Here is a 20,443-nt window from a genome sequence, read left to right as displayed (position 1 = left end):
ACTTCCCTCAGTCTTGTCAGCTCTGATTTCTTCCAGCTGTGTCTCCCATTCTTTTATTGCCCTGTGTGTATTTAAGCCCTGTGTTTTCTTGTGTGCATTGCTGGTTCGTCTGTGTTATTTCCCTCTGTCATCCTGTGTATTTCCCTGTGTTGTTTCCCTGAGTTTCCCTGTATCTCTGTTTCAGGTCTGTTTCTGTTAGTTTTCCTACTTTGGTTCATCCTATGTTCTGCACATGCCTTCACCACTGCTATTTGTATCATCACTGTCAAAATAAAGCTCACTCACATCAGAAGCCGCCCACTTCTCCTTTATTAAAATCACACACGGCTTACCCCACGAGCCGCGAAAAAAAGAAACAAAAAAAGAAGAAAATCTATATTTACAGGATAATAACTGTTAATGTTTAATAGTCCAGCAAAGAAAAGTCCAGCAAATAAAAAATGTATGGGCCTCAGTCAGTCAGTAGGTTAATTGATGTTTCTAAATTCCCCACAGGTGTCAATGTGAGTGTGAATGGTTTTCTGACTCTATATGTTAAGTCTGCGACAGACTGGAGACCTGTCCAGGGTGTTCCCCACCTCCCAGTGTCATAGGCTCCAGTCCCCGTGACCCTATAATGGATAAGCAGGATAGGATGGATGGATTCATGAGCCTCAATTCACTGAAGAATATATCACAGTCTCGATGCGTTGTCTGGACACTTTCAGTTCTGTGTTGGAAACAAATGTATCAAATTAAAAATCTGTTTTTTCTCCATAAATGTATATATTTATGGAATATGTATACACACACAAAGCAGTAGTTGTGGTTGCTCACAATAACAATTCAATTGTCTCCATCTATCAACATAATACAAAACTTGTATTATGAAAGCATGTGAGTTTTCTCACATGCTTTCATTTATGTACTTTAATTCTTAAAACCCTCACAAAATATTCACTCATAGAGTTTACCTTTCTGTACAATGGTATATGACACTTGAGTGTACTCCTCCTGCGAGACTAAAATGTTTAAAAATAAAAAAGGGGGCATTATGAAAACGTAAATGTAAATGAAAATGAATGCATTTCATGGACACAGTATGTATCATGGTTAAAATATGATGGTTATATAAGGCATCGTTATCAGGAGTTTGAGTGTCAGACAATAACTTGGTCTAGAGCACTCTGGTGCAGGTTATCAACAAGGATGTTTCTGTAGATTGCTGGAGAATTTTTTTTCTGTACCTTCCTATAGATCTGTGCTTGGATACAACCCTGTTTTTGAGGTCTACAAACAAGACCTGTCTACAGATATAACCTGTTATGTTTTTGTTTTTTTATTAAACTTTGTCTCTTTGTCATTATGAGATGTTGGGGGTAGAATTTTGAGGTGAAAATTAATTTAATCAGTTTTGAAATAAGGGTGTAACATGACAAAATGTGCCACAAGTGAAGCACTGTGAATACTTTCAGGATGCACTGTTAAAGTTACTGTGGAAGGAAATAGCTTATTCTGACTGAGTCATGTGGGAACTTTGCGATTTGGCTGACATTACAGAGAGTGACCCTATGGGTAATTTAATTTTTTAAATGATTGTGACCTCAGACTGAGCATCCAGACTTTAATTTATTTTTATTTTGTTATTTTATTTTGTTTTGCTTATTGGACAAGGATGCAGTTTCTCACCTGTGTTGTCTTCACATGAGTGTGAACCTTGTACTGATGAAAAACAGGCTGATACTGAAAAACCCAAGAAAAAAATCCATCAATAAGAAAGAAAGCAGGGAAATGTAGCAGGGTTGGGGAATGTCCTGGTGTCTAATAATCAACATGTGAGCAGCTAAAACTTAAAATAAAAAAAAAAAAGAACCAAAACATAACATTGTCTTGCATTTTTTTAATGGTACAATTTACTTGTCTGGTAAACAGTGATGGGAATAACGGCGTTACAAGTAACGGCGTTACTAACGGCGTTACTTTTTTCAGTAACGAGTAATCTAACTAATTACTATTCCTATCGTTACAACGCCGTTACAGTTACTAACAAGGTAACGCGGTCCGTTACTATTTTTCTTTTTTTTTTTTTTTTTTTTTTTTTTTTTTTTTTTATTAAACCTGTCCCGTTTGGTTCTTTTGCCATCAGAATTATTGTCTAAAGGCGAAGAAAGATGCCCAACGGATTTACTTTACCAAATGGACCATCCCAGCCTTGCCGTAATGGTCCATTTGATTCACCTTTTATTGTTTATTTTATTTTGACTTGCTGAATACGGGACAGACTTGACTGGTGGAAAGAAAGGGGAGAAAGAAAGAGGGAAAGAAAAACAGCTGAGAAGAGGGACGGGGGAGAAGGGCAAAAACCAAAAACCAACAGAATAAGCAGACAAAAAATACATATATCGATCACCTGGATCACCTGTTGAGAAAGAAAAAAAGAAAGCAAGCAGAAGAAAACGAGAGTAATAAACAACATCACAATGATATATGGGAATATGACAGTAAATACTAAATATTAAACATTATTGTGCAGCACGTAGGATCGACAGCGCACAGTGTGCTTTGAGGTAGGAGCCAAAAAGGGTGTAGTTTGTGTGTGTGATCACCCGTGTGTGCACCTGTGAGCATGAACGCGCTTGTTTTTAAAAGGTTCCTTCATGTAATGATCTGCTAGAGGGTGTGGGGGGCCACTGCCCCGTCCTCCAGGGCATGAAGCAGGTATGGAGGAGATCAAAACTCCAGACATCCAGAGGCCCCCAGAACACAAGAGACCAAGGAAGACCAACAGAGGGGCAGCCGTGCCACTATCCCAGAAAGAGCTGAGGAGAGTCCCAGATGAGGGGTCACTCAGCAGCCGCGGAGCAGAAGCCGGGGGGGGTTGCAGTGACGTGCCCGTGAGCTCCGCCGGCAGCCAGCTGTGCCTGAGTGACCGAGCCCCGGGCTGAGAGGCCGAGGGCACCCCATCCCCGAAGTGGCCCGAGCGAGCCCCAGGCTCCAGGCCCCGATAAGCAGCCGCCAAGGAGTGAGCCGGTGGGTACCTGGGCGCCCACCCCCGGACACAAAGAACCACCAACGCACCGATGTCTGAGGGCGTCTGCCACCGGCAGGGGAAGTGGTGGGGGGAGATGGGCCTCCAAACCTTGGAGGGCCTGAGATGTCCCCAGAGAGGTGGCGTCTGATACCCAACCTGACATAAAGACACAGACAAACAGGCACACACAGATACAAACATCTATTCCCACCCTCATGCTCTCATATACAATTACTCAACACTCACCCAACGTGGAGACGGACATAAAGAGACGCTGTACACACAATCACACTCCCCAAGCGTACTCTAAGCCCCGGGTCTAGGTACCCTTGCCCCTGGAGGGGGAAACTGCGCCCAGACCCAGGTGATGTTACCCTTTTCCCTGCGGTGGGGAGAAGCAGACTGCCCCGACTCCGCAGCAGCAGGGAGGCCCCACATTCCAGACCCCAGTCGGACGGCCAACTCCTCCTCCTAGCCCCCCCCGCTCCAGCAGGCCGCAGAGAACGGGGGTGTAGGAAGACTCCAAACCTCCCTCCACCCGCTCTTATGTAGTGTTGATGTATGTGTGTTCTAAGGTGCATTTAAAACCCAGGAGGGCATGGAGCTACCTGCCAGAGCAGCAGGTAAGCGTATAGCCCCTCCTGCTAGCCCTCAATGTCTACGTGTATTTAAAATTGAGAGGTGGGCAACGACGCCAGGGGTGAGGTGTACACCCTGATGGTAATTTGGAATCCGTGTAGCGTGCCCACCCCCAAGATCCTATATGTATGTGTAATGAGAGTGTGAGTAATGTGAATGTCTAAGTTGTGGGATAAAATTGAGGCAGAGGCAGCCAGAAGGGGACAGAGGGGGGGGATGTCTCCTCTGCACCCTGGTGACACACCCCTACCCCAAGGCCCTGCATGTGTGGGTGATTGTGGTGGAGCGGGAAGAGGGAGGCAGCTGGAGATGGGGAGGGAAGGAAGGGAGGGGCAAGTGACCCCTCCCTGGGCCAGCTCCCCCGCTGACCCCAGTAGGCACCCCCATACTCTGCAACCCGCCAGGGAAAGGGGGGCCCAGGCCCATCCGGACCGGGGCCCAGTGCAGCAACGCCGCCCAGCCCCACAGAGCCCGGGACAGTCCACCCGACCCCACCACAGAGAAAACTGCACCCACCCCATCATCCACTCATCTTCCAGACTACACAAGACAATAGACGCCCAGGCTGAGATCTTCCTCCACCTCTCCTGTATCTCCCCTCCTGCAGAGAGAGTTCCTGAAGAGAGGAAATCTCCTGCAGGATTTGACAACCTCCCCCACCAGTTGAAGAGCCCCCCAGGTGGTTCGATGCACAGGCGGCACCCTGCGCCAGGACTGGGCCCCCATACACCCACCCGCCCACAACCCCGGCAACACACCAACCAGGACCCAAGCCCCTGAGGCTTGGCCAGGGCCCCAGCCCAGAGACGGAGTGCCCCCAGAACCTCACGCCCATCCCGGACCCACCCAGGGGCAGCCAGGCTACCAGGTCAGTAACCCACGTCCGTCAGCACAGACCCTCCCCTAGCCCTGCTGCACGCAGCCACGAGGAAACCGTCACCTAAGAGCCAACAGAGCCCCTAATTGGCCATGACCGTTATCCCGGGTTGAGCCCCCCAAGGAAGATGCTCCCGGGGAACCCCCTGATGCCCTAAGCCCGTCCCTACCCCCACACCAATCACAACAGTGAAGGTGGGACCAAACTAAGACCCCCCACCCCCACTAGGTGATGGAGCTGATCAAAGGAGCCCAGAGCAATTGATCTGATGTGGTGGCAGAGGCTGTATCAAGACTAATGTAATCTAATAGATAATTTCTATATTGGTTAGAATTAAGATTATTTTTATTTTTCCAGTTCATGAGGACTGTTTTCTTGGCTATGCATAGGGCAGTGAAAACCATATGGGCTATATTCTTTTCCGGAGTGACATTATCTAAGCTGCCCAACAAACATACTAAAGGGGAAGTTGGAATGTTACATTTCAGACACTTTGATAAGTCTTCACATATCTCACGCCAAAACTTCTGAACTGGTGGACAGAACCAAAGAGCGTGGATATAATTGTCCGGTGAATTGGTTTGGCAGTGTGAGCAGTTGTTGGTAGACGTAAAGCCCATCTTGAACATCCGATGGCCTGTATAGTGCACTCTATGTAGTATTTTGTATTGAATTAATTGAAGACTGGGATTTCTAATTAGATGAAAGGTTTTTAAGCAAATCTGAGACCAGAAGTTTTGGTCAAAGTTAACTGATAAATCCGCTTCCCATTTTGCAATAGGAAGTGATATTGATTCATCTGTTTTAGAAAGCATTCTGTATATTTTGGATAGTAATTTGGGGGTTTTAAGAGTAAGAAATTGAACCACACTTGGTGGCGTTTGTAGTTCAACTTGACCCGGTTTAAATCTCTTTTTTATTATGGATTTAATTTGTTGATATTCTAAAAATCTTTTCTTGTTGATCCCATATTGTGTAACTAGTCTGTCAAATGAAATAAATTCTGTTCCTTCTAGTATATGTTCTAAGTATTTGATTCCTTTACTACTCCAATCTGAAAAGTTTATCATATTATTGTTTTGTAATATGTCAGGGTTGTTCCAGATAGGTGTACGTTTGCATGGGATTAATGAAGACTCTGTCAACTTCAGAAACTCCCACCACGCTGTCAGAGAAGAGCTGATGTTGATGCTTTTGAAGCATTCATGTCGTTGGATGTTTGAGCTGATAAATGGTAGATCTGAAATCTCTAGATTATTGCAAAGTGCTTGTTCTACATCTAGCCAAGGTTCATCTAAGAGGGTATGTTTTTGCCATCCTGAGATAAACTGAAGCCTGTTGGCTAAGAAGTAGTGCTGAAAGTTAGGTAGTTCTAATCCTCCTTTATCCTTGGTCTTTGTAGTGTTTTTAAGCTTATACGTGGGGGCTTATTTTTCCAAAGGAATTTGGACATATATGAATCTAGAGATCTGAACCAATCTTGCGGCGGTTTAGTTGGGATCATTGAGAATAAATAATTTATTTTTGGTAATACCATCATTTTTATAGCGGCAACCCTTCCCATGAGTGATATGGGTAGACATTTCCACCTAGCCAGATCACCTTCTACCTTCTTTAAAAGTGGGATATGGTTTAATTTAGTTAGATCTGCAAGCTTGGGAGATACATTAATACCTAAATATTTTATATTTCCCGATTGCAGTGGAGTAGAAGAGGAATTATGGAAGGAGCAATTAATCGGAAGGACTGTAGATTTTGACCAGTTAATTGAGTAATCTGATATTCTTGCAAAAGAGTTTATCAGTTCAATCACCCCAGAGATATTGGTTTGTGAATTTTGGAGAAAGAGTAACACATCATCCGCATAAAGGCTGATTTTATGTTCTACATTCTTGCATTTTATGCCCTTAATTACTGAATTCTGTCTAATTGCTGCTGCTAGTGGTTCGATAAAAATTGCAAACAGTGAAGGGGAGAGTGGGCATCCCTGCCTGGTGCCCCTCAGGAGACAGAAGCTGGAGGATGTCTGGTCATTTGTTCTCACACAAGCTGTTGGGGAATTATATAATATTTTTAACCAGTTGATGAAAGAGGATCCAAAACCAAATTTGTGTAAAGTTGCAAATAGAAATTTCCAGTTAACTCTGTCAAACGCTTTTTCTGCATCTAAAGAAAATATTGTAGTTTCAAGGTTTTTACTGTATGAGTAGTCTATCAAATTAAGTAATCTACGTGTATTTGTTGATGAGTGCCTACCTTTTATGAAACCAGTTTGGTCAGGATGAATTAAGAGGGGGTTATTTTCTCTAATCTCTTTGAGAGAGCTTTGCAGATTATTTTGAGGTCTACATTTATAAGGGATATTGGACGATAGCTTGAGGGATATACAGGGTCTTTGCCTGGTTTTAGTAAGAGATTAATGTTTGCAGAATTCATATTTGATGGAAGTCTGCCATTTTCTTTGATTTCCAACAACGTTCTGTATAAAACTGGTGCTAGAATCGTCCAGAATTCTTTGTAGAATTCTGCAGGAAAGCCATCTGGGCCTGGAGCCTTATTATTGGGCATACTTATCAGGGCTTCCTGGAGTTCACCTGGTGTCAGTGGCGAATCTAGTGCCATTGCTTGAGTGTCTGATAATTTGGGAGAGTTATGTTGTCTAAAAACTGATCAATTTCCTTTTTAGATGGGTTTATTTGTGGTGAATACAACGTTTTATAGAAATCCCTGAAAATGTTGTTTATTTGTTCGGGTCATATACTGTGTTCCCAGATGAATCTTGAACAGCACATATAGTTGTTTTTTCTTTATTTATTTTTAGCTGGTTTGCTAGAAATTGACCGGATTTATTACTATGTTCATAATTTTGTAAGCGTAGTCTTTGTACTAAGAATTTTGTTTTTTTATCAATTATCTCATTTAATTCTAGTTTTGTTTTGCGTATTTTGTTCAATGTTTCCTGATCTTGGTGGTACGCGTAGGCTTCTTCTAGGGATTTGATGGTTTTTTCTAATTCCTGAATATTTTTGTTTTCTTCTTTCTTTTTATGTGATGAGAAAGAAATTATTTTACCTCTCATCACAGCTTTCCCTGCTTCCCATAGAACAGAAGCTGATGTTCCGGGAGTGTCATTAAAGTCTAAATATGAAGTCCACTCTTTTTTAAAATATTTAATAAAGTCTTCATCTTTAAGCAGTGAAGTATTAAATCTCCAGTTTTTACTTGGCGTAGTATTATTCTTGTGCATTAGTGTTAAAGATACAGGAGCATGATCGCTGACAGCTATAGGATGAATCTCAGTGTCTGAAATGTCACTCAGCAGTGAGCTGCTGACCAAAAAATAATCCAGACGAGAGTAGGAGTGATGAACATGTGAGAAGAAAGAATATTCCTTACTGTTGGGGTGGAGGGAGCGCCATGCATCGCAAAGACCAAAGTCGCTCATACACTGTTTGATTATATTTGTGGACTGCCAATTACGCTGAGTTCCTGCTGTATTGAGCCTATCCATTTCTTCATTTAGTCCAAGGTTGAGGTCGCCTCCAAGAACAAGTGTGCCATCTAAGTGTTCAGAGAGTGCACTGAAAAAACTGTGAAAAAATGAGGGATCATCAACATTTGGACCATATACACTTACAATACATAGCTTTTTATCACATATAGATAGTTTAATGATTAAGAATCTGCCCTCTGGATCTATAACTGTATCGAGTACTGTGAAATTAATATTTTTATGGATTAAAATTGCTACTCCCCTTTGTCTAGAATTATAACAAGCTGAGAACACATTAGGAAACTCAGGTGTTTTAAGTTCATTCGAACCTTTAAGAGGTCTGTGGGTCTCTTGTAAAAGGACAACATCTGCCTGTAGTTTTTTGAGTTGGTTAAATATTTTTAACCTCTTTTCTCTGGAGCCAGCTCCATTTACATTCCATGTAACGAATCTTAGTTCACCCATAGATATGTTTGTATAACTAGGGGTGTATGCTGTGTGTGTGGCTTAGACAGGTGGAGAGAATACATCACCAGTTCATAAATAAAGAGAGGGAGAGAGAGAAAAAATGCGTGGCGAGATGCTCCCTGAGTCTGATTATGTGTGTGCATATTTACTAATATGAGTAGTACGCTTGACTTAAGTGTGTGTATCCTATACTGTGTGCGCTGTCTGTCTGATGTAAATGTGCTGCCGTTGAGCGCATGATTGTGTGTGATCGTGCTGTGCATATGTGTCGAAATAAAGTTTGTGGATGAGTGTGGAAGCAGGTGATCGAAGCAGTGAAAGAAATAAAGAAAGAAACCAAGTACAAGGGTGAGCAGCATAAAAACAGGAGGGGGAAAAAGAGAGAAAAAAAAAACGAGAAGGAGAGAAAAACAATAGCAAAAAAAACAAAAAAAACAAACAAACAAACCCGGAAACATTCCAATCATACCGTTGACGGAGAGTGACGGTGTTAATTCTGCTATGAAATTAAGATGAGCCGATTTGATACTGGTAAGTTAGACAGATGTTAATGTTAAGTTAATGCAAGTTAGTGTGCGTGGATAGGGAAAGGGTGTAGCGGATTCTTATCTGGTGTGAAGTTAATACAGCCACGGAGTGATGTCGGGGTCGCGGTGGAGCTGTCCGTCCACGTACAGCCGGTCCACAGCGATGACAGCGCGGGAGCCCTTCTGGATGAAGCTGCGTCGGATTGGGAAGAGGACCCTGCGTCGTTCCAGGATCTCTTTGGGGAACTGGTCGTTCACGCTGAAGTCCGTTCCTTTTAATTCCCTCCCGCGGCTTTTCACCTGTTCCTTTTGTTTGAAGTGGCCAAATTTGGCCACAATAGGACGTGGTCTCCCGGCCGGTGTCCTCACGGCCCCCAAGCGATGCACTCTATCGAAGGCAATGTTCTTTACGGTGTCCTCCGGCAGCTTCAGGTGGATTTTAATGAAGCTTTTCACCGTTGCCTCTGCATCCTCTCCGGCAGATTCTGGAATACCGGAAAATACAAGGTTGTCACGCATGCTACGGGCTTGTAGATCGATAACTGACTCTTTTATTTTTTTATTTTCAGTGTTTAGCTGGGTCACGTTATCGGTGAGAGATTTGACCGACTCCCGTAGCGTGGCATTTTCAGCGGCAAGCGTTTCCACTTGCTGCTGGCTGAACTCCAGGGATTCTCGCAGAGATTTAAATTCCTGGTGTAAAATCTCCACCAGGGACAGCCTCGCATCGAAACTGGACAATCGTTGGTCGATTGACTCCAGGATGTCTGCAATGTCTTTGCCGGCAGGTGATGTTGTGCCGGGGGAGTCTGCCGGGCGACATCTCTTCGATGACGGTGTCTCAATTTTGGCCGGGGAAGATGCACTCTGGGCCTTCTTCATGACTAAATCTTGGAAACAGCGGTCGATGTAATCTTGGAGAGCGTCTAAACTCTCCCCGTTGTCCTCCAGGGTGTTAGGGATGATAGGACAGATGTTGTTAGTTATGTGACAATTGATTATTATATTTGGTAATGCTAAAGCTTAAAGAAACTTTGTTCAGTTCTAAACTACCATTCGCTTAAATTTTCCGCCAAAATCTCCGGCGTCTGACGTCAGTTACAGCATGTGTCGCTTACCTTGTCCGTCACTTCCGTCACTTACCTCCTCACTTCCCTCACTTACCTCCTCACTTACCTCCGTTACTATTTTTCAACAAACAGTTGAAGCTGTGTTCAGTTCACCGCATCTTATATCAGCTGCAGGAAGTAGCTGTAAGTAATCTGGGCGCTACAGCTTTAAGCAGCTGCGCGCTCCCGCACGGACGGTAATCACGATCACTGTCTAGCACAACACCTGGAGCTCAGGGGGCAAAACAATCGCATGAGTGCTGCTGTTTGACTGAGGAAGAATAAAGTAGTCGTGGTAAGCCAATCACATGACCACTTAAAGACAAAGCAACAAGGTGCTAGTTTATAAATTGTGTCGATAGGCCACGTAAAACCAGAGTCATGATAAACGATATATACGCGGCGTTTTTTCCTCAATAGTTTCGCCACGTTAGCGCTAGCAAGCACTCTCTGCTTATGAGCAAAAAAACAAAACAAAACAGGGGAAGTTTTAGGAGTGACGGCGAGAGAAAGAGAGAGGGAGAGAGAGAAAGAGGGAGAGAGAAAGAGAGAGGGAGAGAGAGCAGGAAAAGAGAGAGAGAGAGAGAGAGAGAGAGCGAGTTTTGAGATGTGAGATTTGTGACGTTTAGCATGTTTGGAGTGTGTAGTTAATGTGTTGTCTTGTGTAGTTAGTGTGTAGTGTTGTGGATAGTTTTGTGTTGTGTGTCAGAACAATGAGGCGACTGCTGTCTCCAGGTAGAAACAGCAGTGATACACCTGCTGCTGTCAGACCTGCAGGTATCAGGCTGTGATGTTCTCCTTTATTGTAGACAGACATTTTTGGAGTGGCACAAATAGTTTGTGTGGCATCTTATTGAAGAACAGCTGATTGTTCTGTAAATAGTTTGAAATGGTTATTTAAAAAAAGGGTAAAAGGTAAATGGATGCAAATAACTTTGTTGTTTGCAAAACTTGTGCATAGGATTTTAAAATTGACAATTAATATTTGCATTTGAAGTTATAAAATATGATTCATTAAACATGTTTATGGTTGTTACAGTAAAAATATAACTTTTTCTACTCTGATTTTATGTTTTTTGTCTGATTTTAGATCAATTCTGGTTATACAGTATGACAAAATGAGAACATAACTGTAAATTCAGGCACGTGAGGTTGCGCTAAAAAGAATGATACCAAACAAGGCAAAGCAAATAGTTTTTAAAGGTAAAATGTGGAGAGAAAATCAAGAGTAGTAAAAAAATGGCCAATTATACCCTGGACGCCAGAGGGTTAAACGTTCTTTGTTTTTTTTTTTAAGTAACGCAATAGTTACTTTTCCAAGTAATTAATTACTTTTAGAATATTGTAACTCAGTTACTAACTCAGTTACTTTTTTGAAGAAGTAACTAGTAACTATAATTGAATTACTATTTGAAAGTAACTTGCCCAACACTGCTGGTAAATACCATGATAATAATACCTTTAGCAAGATTAAATGAATGAACAGTCTATTTATATCTGTCTGATTTCTGGTAGAAAGTGTTTCTGTACCTTTACATTTGTTTTGAAGAAGCAGGCCCACCAACAACAACAACAGATCCACCAGTAAAACACAGATAACAGTCCAAAGCAGAAGGTGTGTTTTAGGGAATTCATCATGTGATATTTTAGGGACTTCATGTGAAAGATCAGTCTCATTGTAAGGTGCTGGAAAGAACATGAAAATATTAAAGTGGAACAGAAAAAAGACAAATGACACAAAATAGGAATGTTTTTAAAAAAAAAAAATCTAAATCACCTTGATGATGTTGTTTTAAAACAGCTAACCAGCTCTCTGGTGATTCTCTAGCTCCATCAATGCTGCACTTGTAGAGTCCTTCATCAGACTTGGAGACATTTTTGATGTTCATGCTGCTTTGATTCCAGGTCCCGAGAGAGACACCATCTTTGTAGAAGTTAGTTATGTGTTCTGACTGAGTTTCCTTGTTTTTACAATTAAGGTTCACCTCATTTCCCTCCTTCACAGGGTGGGTCGGGGTTTCCAAGATTACAGAACCAGCTGAGAAGTGTGATGAAAAAATATGTTATGAATTACTTTACATTACATTATTTAATAAAAGACTTTATTATCTGACTATGATAATAAAAATTAAGTGTTGAAACAACCAAAATGGTCCAGCCCTGTATTATAAACCAACACTTTAAAACAAAACTCTATCTATCTGTCTATCTATCTATCTATCTATCAAATATATATATATATATATATATATATATATATATTTACTCGACATACCAGTAATAGTGATGTTCAGGGCCTCACTTTTTATTCCATCTTCAGTTTCACACCAGTATTCTCCACTGTGACTTTCAAAGGTGGGATAAATGGTGCAGGGTGATGCTGATGTGTAGGAAGCGTTCTTTATTTTATGGGATTTCCACTTCACTCTCCATTCAGTGATGTTGTTATCTACCTCGCAATGTACAGAGACAGTCTCATATTCAAAGAACTGAAGTCTGTTTGGAACAATGTGAGGAAAAACTGCACCTGAGAGAAATATGTGAAGAAAGAAGGCAATCAAATAAATTATCTCGTCTTAATAGAAGAAAAGAAAAACTTTCAAAATTCATAACTATTACAAAACAAAAAAGTGATAAATTTCCTAGATTGTCAGCCATTAAAAAATAAAATCATCATCATGGAAATCATTAACAGTTTCAGAGCTCCAACACTTTTGAAGGAAGTTTATTTTAAATTGATTTTACAACATGTTGTCATTTAAAATTATTCTCAGTATTACAGGATTGTTAGCAATCTAAACATTCCTGTTAGTAACGATATACTGTATATATTTCTTCTAACTCACCAGCAAAGTTAGTGCAGTCAGCTTGTATGTCCATGAAGACCAAAACTGAAGAGACAAATGAAATTCTGTGAATCAAACGTATGTGACAACTGTATGCTTGATTGGTGGAATCAATACTTACAAAGTCGAATCCTGAGAGTTGTAACCTTCATCATGTCTTGCTGCTGACTGCGAGAGCATCAGACTGAAATACGACAGAAAAAATGTAGGTTGGTACTTCCTGTTCCTGTTTATTTTTTCTTCTGTTGATGATTCAAATTGTACCAAGAAGTATCTCTAAGACACATAACTGCTATGACAATAATAATTTAATAGATGTGATCCTGACTCAAGCTATTCACAGCAGTGACTGTTTGGGGGAAGAACAGGTATTAATTTAGTCATCAAATTGCAACTACAGCTCTTCAAAGCAAAGATAATTGCGCTGGTGGGGAACAACAGCTTCCATAGTGGATTTAACCTGATAAAAAATGATTAAGCCTGAGATAAAAATTGTCCAGAAATTCACCCTATTTTTTTATGTGAACATTTAAATGCAGTCCCACTCTGCCCTCTGCTGTCACTCAGCCAGTTTACACTTCTCAGTAGATATACATTTATTATTGCTCATTTTTACTGACCAAATGAACTTTGAACCTAATAAAGTACAGCACAAGAGGATCATGATACTGGCTTAAAAATAGAGTGAGACTGAGATGCCATTGAGCACCAAGGTCAAGTTAAAATTTGTAGAACTGAGGTGTCTAACACTGAACATCACAAAACTAGAAATAAAAAAAGATTTTACTGGGACACTTAAATTTAACTGAGTTTAAAGTATAAAGAGGTCACCTGACTTGTTCATGTAACATTATACATGTAACCTTAACCATATACAGGTTTATATAAAAGAAAAAAACAAAAACAAAAAACCCTACTTTTGTTTAACATGAAAATTCAGCAGGTTTACATTTACAAAAATATGATTAAGCTCAAGAACTTTTCCAAATTCTCTTTCACATGTTTGTAAGTAGTGTTTTTGTTCAAGTTTTTACTGATTTCTTTGTGAGGTCCTCAGTCCTCAATACTCAGACTGTTCTTGTGTTTTTCTGTGGCATTCATTTTTATTATATTTTATTACAGTTATTATAGCTTTAAACTGCCATACACTCACTGAGCATTTTATTAGGCGCACCTGTTCAACATCTCCTTAAAACAAATATCTAGACATCTAATCTCATGGAAGCAACTTAGTGTATTTAGCCATGCAGATATGGTCAAGGTGACTTCCTGAAGATCAAACAGACGGCGACTTTAAATTTTGCATGGATGTGCTCACAAGAAACACATATTAATAAGTCGATTAAAAGGACAACAGCAAACACTTATTACACCATCATTATCTGCAATTGTTCACTGGAGCTGAAGCCTCTAGTGAGTCCTTGAGGTGACTTTTGTTGTGATTTGGCGCTATATAAATAAAATTGAATTGAATTGAATAAATAGATTCCAATGTTATAGAATCCTTCATTCCAAAATGTGTATAAACAATATGTAACCTGTTTGTGTTCTTAAAGAAATGTGCCCCTTCCTAAACACAGTGTCCTGCATAGACAAACCAAAGATGATAGGCAGAGGTTTCACTGTTAGACTTAAATAAGCTGCTTACTCTTAAATCGACAGTCATTACATGACTTATCAGACAGACCACATCTGCTTTTCTTAAGCTACACACACATCTTGTACTTCACTTTTGTTCCACTCAGCTGTTGGAAATTTTTAAAAGTGTCATGATGTCTTCTCATTAATAATCCAAACAGTCCAAAAGGTGCATAATCAGAACTTTAGAGATGCCAGTGGGTGATTGGCAAAAAATATCTGGTTACAAGTTTTGTTATGTTAAAAAAAGTCACTCTTTGTAAGAAAAACATAATGTGTATCTTCCCTACCAATAATAAGAACAACATCCTAGAATATTTAAACAGACATCTACTGGATTGGAGGGAAGATCCCCTTCATATTTTTTTTGTAGAGAACTAAAACAATCAGTCATCTTTTCTTCAGTAATAAACTAGTAAACATAATAGTAATAAACATTTTTCATAGGAAACAGCAAGTGAAATATAACAAGCACTTGAAAAAACATCCTCATCGACCACTGCAGCGTTTGAATTAAATCGTCCAATTCACTGCAGCTTTTCTTTGAATGTTGTTTTCACAAACTGTTTATATTTTCAATTCATACTGGGAGGCCAAGCCTTCAGCTTTCAGGCCCCTCTTATAGGGAACCAGCTCCTAGTTTGGGCGACAGACACCCTCTCTACATTTAAGGTTAGGCTAAAAACGTTTAATAAAGCTATTATGATAAACTGGATCACATGACCCTGGATTCTGGGAAGCCCCCAGCACCCCCAGAATAAATGGGAGTATTTATTCTACATGCTCCTCTTTCCGTTGTTTCTACAAAATTCTGCATTTAATCAATATTTTTTTAATTGTAGGGTCTTTATCTTGCAATATAAACCACCTTGAAGCCACTTTTGTTGTGATTTGGTGCTATATAAATTAAATTGAAATGAATCTTCCACTGTGATCTAACAACTATAGTAGACGGTGATGCTATATGGGGCTGCATATATAGTTGCACACTAACTTACATTTAGCTTTCTTTTTCATAGAGAGTAAGAATATGACTTGAAGATCACTCAGACCTCTGTGGGATAAGTATATAAGGGTCTAAAGTTGTTCAGCAGCGTCTTTTGTTGCTGTAGCCCATTTGCTTGTAGGTTTGATGTCTTGTGTCTTCAGAGCTGCTCTTTTGCACACCGTTGTTGCCACTAGTTGTTGAGTTACTGTTGAGTTCCTATTATTTTGAAGCAATCTGGCTTCTCTCTTTTGACCTCTGACATAAATAAACCATTTTCTCCCACAGAACTGCCTCTTTCTGGAATTTCCTCTTTTGGAATATTCTCTGTAATCTATATAGAGGATTGTGTGGTAAAATCCCAGTAGATCTCAGTTTTTGACCTAGATGCATAATTATATTATTCGCAAGAACTTGTATGGATAAAGTCATTAATTTGACCATAAGACAGATTTGGACAAGTACATGCAGACATCCACATATGTTGCATGAGCAAACTTTACTTATGTAATGTATATAATGCACTATTGACAAGCTGCCACTAATAGTCTGTATTTGTGCACTAGTCAGATGATATCTATCAACCCATTGAGAAGACATGCAGCATGTGAGGAATTTATATTGATTTGTTCAAATGTGAAAGTGCAGATAATCTGGTCTTAACCCACATTAAATGTGGAGACTTTGTTTCTAAGAAAAATATCAGTATCGGTCCTTCGAGCCAGCTTCCCTTATCAACATAAGACACACAATAATCCCTCTAGTGGCTGTAGGACTTATGACAAGTTTTTTCAGAACAATGGAAAAAGTCAGCTGATAGTTTTCTTGTGTGCGTGTGTGGAATAAAATGGTAGTTTGCAGAAAGAGGAGAGTGGGTTGAATGGATTTATAAATTAAGTGTAATCAATGAAAATTCACAGCATAACTTATGTTCTTGGCACATGTTGGCAGGGACTTAATTTAATGGTCTTATCTTGTGATACTGATGTATGTGAAACCCCTCTTTTTTGTTCTGGGGTCCCCCTGTGACATGATATTATCAAATGTACTCCTGTTCTGCCCTTTGTTTTCATAAGTTACACACTGTCATCTGCACGTTAGGAGAGAAGGAAATCTACTGATGCCACTGAGAAGATGTTTGATATTCTTCCATATAGCAGAGTTTCATTAACTGATTTCATGACAGGCCATTAAATGCCATTATTGCTATTACAAATCTACAGAGTACCTTTTGAAAGAAACAGTGAACGTGTAAAACAGCTGCGATATGACTATGTGCAGGTAAGCTATAGTATCATTGGTACTGAATGTGGCGGTGCATACTGTAGTGCTGTGCTGAATTTGTTTTGTCTTGTCTAGAAAGTGATGGAGATAGAGGCAGATGCCATGGGTCATGAGCAGTTTTTTGTGGATGAGGCTGGTTTTCACCTCACTAAGACAAGGAGACACGGCAGGAACATTATTGGACACCGTGCCATAATCAATCAGTGTGCAGCTATAAGTCAAAATGGTGTTGTTCCCCATCATGCAACCCCGGGCCCATATAACACTGCACATATTGTTACATTCCTGGACACATTACATGCTCACTAATGTTCAGAGCCCAGAGCAGACAGGATACGTCATCTGGTCTGCTCTTGAGGCGACTTTTCTTGTGATTTGGCGCTATATAAATAAAATTGAATTGAATTGAATTGAATCATATGGAACAATGTTAGTTTCCATAGGGCTGCTTTGGTCCGCAAGTGGTTTAAAGATCACCCACTCTTCACTGTACTCATCCTCCCCCCATGCTCACCATTCTTGAATCCAACTGAAGAGTTCTTCTCTGCCTGGCGCTGGAAGGTCTATGACCGTCATCCCCATCAACGCATAGCCCTTTTACAGGCAATGGAGGAGGGATGTGGGGATATTGACCAGGCATCATGTCAGGCCTGGATACGCCATTCCACAAGATATTTTCCCCAGTGCATTGGACTAGAGGACATTGCATGTGATGCAGACGAAATTTTGTGGCCAGAGAGACGACACAATGTAGACTGATTTCTTTTTTTTTCCCTCAGTGAAATTACTTTTTTGTTTTTGACTTGGAAATAAGCACTTGTGTTTGTTTTGATGTGTGTGAATAAACACCAGTACTTGAAGTTTGGATCCCTCTGTGTTTACATCACATGCAATGGCCTCTAGTCCAAGGCACCGGGGAAAATATCTTCTGGAATGCCTTTTTTTTAAAACCTTTTTGCATTTTGCTTTTATGTTTTTTATGCTTAGAAGGACATTTAGGAGGATAATAACACAGAGATGAAGTCCCTGATTTCTGGGCTTTTGTTTTTCAGGGTTTCTCCAACAGCGAGTGAAAGGACACATGATTGGAGACATGCTATTTTACAAGAGATGATATAACAATACAATCACAGCAAGGGGGCCCAGGCTTGGCGGACCTGGGCCCCCTTGCCTTGGTGGGTTCCAGAGGGCGCAAGTGCCTACTGGGGTCAGAGGGGGGAGCTGGACCCAGAGAGGGGCTACTTGCCCTTCCCTTCCTTTCCTCCCCAGCACCGACTGCCTTCCTTTTCCCGCTCCACCACACCCACCCACACATGCAGGGCCCTGGGGTGCAGGTGTGTCACCAGGGTGCAGGCAATGTCCATTTGTGTCTGTCTTTACGTTGGGTGAATATTTGTATATGTGTGCATGAGGGTGGGAATGCACGCACACCGCAGACCACGGCCTATCTATGTGAGGATCTAAACGCATTCTACACTAGATTCGACACAGCGAACACCATGAGACTGGACAGTGTGCGCACCGCGGATGACTTCAGTTTGCACACTGTGTCTGAGGAGGATGTGCGGAAGTGCTTCAGGAAGGTGAACGCACGCAAAGCTACTGGTCCGGACGGGATCCCCAGCCACATCCTCAAGTCATGCTCAGCTGGCTGGAGTGTTTACACACATCTTCAACCTTTCCCTCTCTCTGTCTGTAGACCCAGCCTGCTTCAAAATGGCCACTGCCGTCCCTGTACCCAAATCCTCCACCATCTCAACATTGAACGACTGCCGACCTGTAGCCCTGACCCCCATCGTTAGCAAATGCTTCGAGAGGCTGGTCAGGGACTTCATCTGCTCTACGCTACCCGACTCACTGGACCCTCTATGTTAGATTTGTATTGTTTATTGCCATTTATGCTTAGAAATATTTACTCATATATGCTTAGAAGTATATAATTGATTGTGTAGTGATAGGAGGTTTGATCCTTAATAGTCTGCAAGCTTTGTGTGCATTCCAGAGCTCTCTGACTTTCACACCCACATTTTAGGAGCATGAGAGAGGTCGTACCTTGTCTTATTGTTTTATGGTAGGATAAACGTATCTATATCTGTTTTAGTCTAAGTGCCTTTTGTTTAGATGGACGGCTCTGGGGAGTCTTCCTGGGGTCACAGTTTGACCCCCACACACAGATACAGATACAGATACACACACACACACACACACACACACACACACAAGGTATTCTTTGTTCACATGCATACCTATATAAGAGGTCATATGTTAATGAACCTATGCATATTCATGTAACCACAATAAAAGAGCAGTGTTACGGGAGAGCGGACGAGAGCAACTGGGGTCAAGCGAAGGAACGGCGCCTGTCCAGTTCTCTCCCGTGCACGTGAAACATAAAGAATGTTGCCTACTCATGTCTTGCTTGCTGTGTAATTACATTGCCTTCAATGTTCCAGCGAATAGGTTCAAGCTACAAACCTATCACTCTACAATTTGCACACCGCCACAACAGGTCCACTGATGATGCCATAGCCCTGACACTACATACTGCCCTCTCACAGCAGGAAAAGAGAGACACGTATGTGAGAATGCTGTTTGTAGATTACAGCTCAGCATTCAATACCATCTGGTTACAGGGAGGAGGTCAGCACCCTGACACACTGGTGCCGAGACAACCATCTTACCCTCAACGTCGCAAGAACAAAGGAGTTGATAATGGACTTCTGGAGGTGCTGTGGAGACAGTGAGCAGCTTCCGGTTCCTTGGTGTACATCTGGCTGAGGATCTTACGTGGTCAGTACACATAAACAAAACAGTGAAGAAGGCGCAGCAGTGCCTCTTCTTTCTCAGGAGACTGAAAAGATTCGGCATGAGCCCCCGCATCCTCAGGACCTTCTATTGCTGTGCCATTGAGAGCATCCTCACTGGATGCATCACCACCTGGTACGGCAACAGCACCGCTTACAACCACAAAGCTCTCCAGAGAGTGGTGCGGTGCTCTGAACAGATAATTGGAGGTGAGCTTCCCTCCCTCCAACACATCTACAGGAAGTGGTGCCTGAGGAAAGCGGGCAGGATCATCAAGGGCTCCAGTCACCCCAGCCATAAACTGTTCAGACTACTTCCATTGGGAATGAGGTTCTGCAGCATCCGGTCCCGTACCAGCAGACTGAGAGACAGCTTTTTCCACCAGGCCATCAGACTGTTGAACACTTCATAGACACCTCACCCTCACTTACCAGAACTTCAACATTATGCACTCGATACTGTACATTAATGCCACTTGTTTTGCACCTTTCCAACTGCCGACCTCTGTATATTTTATTTTATTTTATTTTATGTATACACACACACACACACATACACACAGGTAGATATAAATATTTAGTATACATATTCAGTAATGCGCATACACTCTTATATTTGTACATATTGTAATGACCTGGCTGGGGTTGTTAGCCAGGTGCATTCTGGGTATTGTGTTGTCTGTGTTTTCTATCGTTCTGCTAGTTCCTATGTGTTGATTCGCATGTTGTGTTAGTGTTATGTTAATGTAAGCCACAGTGAAGT

At 41.4% G+C, this 20,443-nt stretch overlaps 1 protein-coding gene across 1 annotated transcript; it reads right to left on the bottom strand.

Annotated features, from left to right (window-relative positions):
- Window positions 1–653: 653 nt before the first annotated feature.
- Window positions 654–18,672, bottom strand: LOC112845646 (high affinity immunoglobulin gamma Fc receptor I-like). The gene is made up of 7 exons (XM_025905069.1): window positions 18,615–18,672; window positions 12,970–13,014; window positions 12,399–12,650; window positions 11,901–12,161; window positions 11,654–11,809; window positions 1,669–1,722; window positions 654–709 (listed from the first exon to the last, which is right to left on the bottom strand). The coding sequence occupies exons 1-7, from the start codon at window positions 18,670–18,672 to the stop codon at window positions 654–656; spliced, it is 882 nt and encodes a 293-aa protein (XP_025760854.1).
- Window positions 18,673–20,443: the final 1,771 nt, after the last annotated feature.

This window comes from Oreochromis niloticus, linkage group LG3 (genome assembly GCF_001858045.2).
Source record: "Oreochromis niloticus isolate F11D_XX linkage group LG3, O_niloticus_UMD_NMBU, whole genome shotgun sequence".
NCBI classification, from domain to species: Eukaryota; Metazoa; Chordata; class Actinopteri; order Cichliformes; family Cichlidae; genus Oreochromis; species Oreochromis niloticus.
Note: the sequence above shows the minus strand (reverse complement) of the source record. Positions and strands in the feature narration are given on the sequence as shown.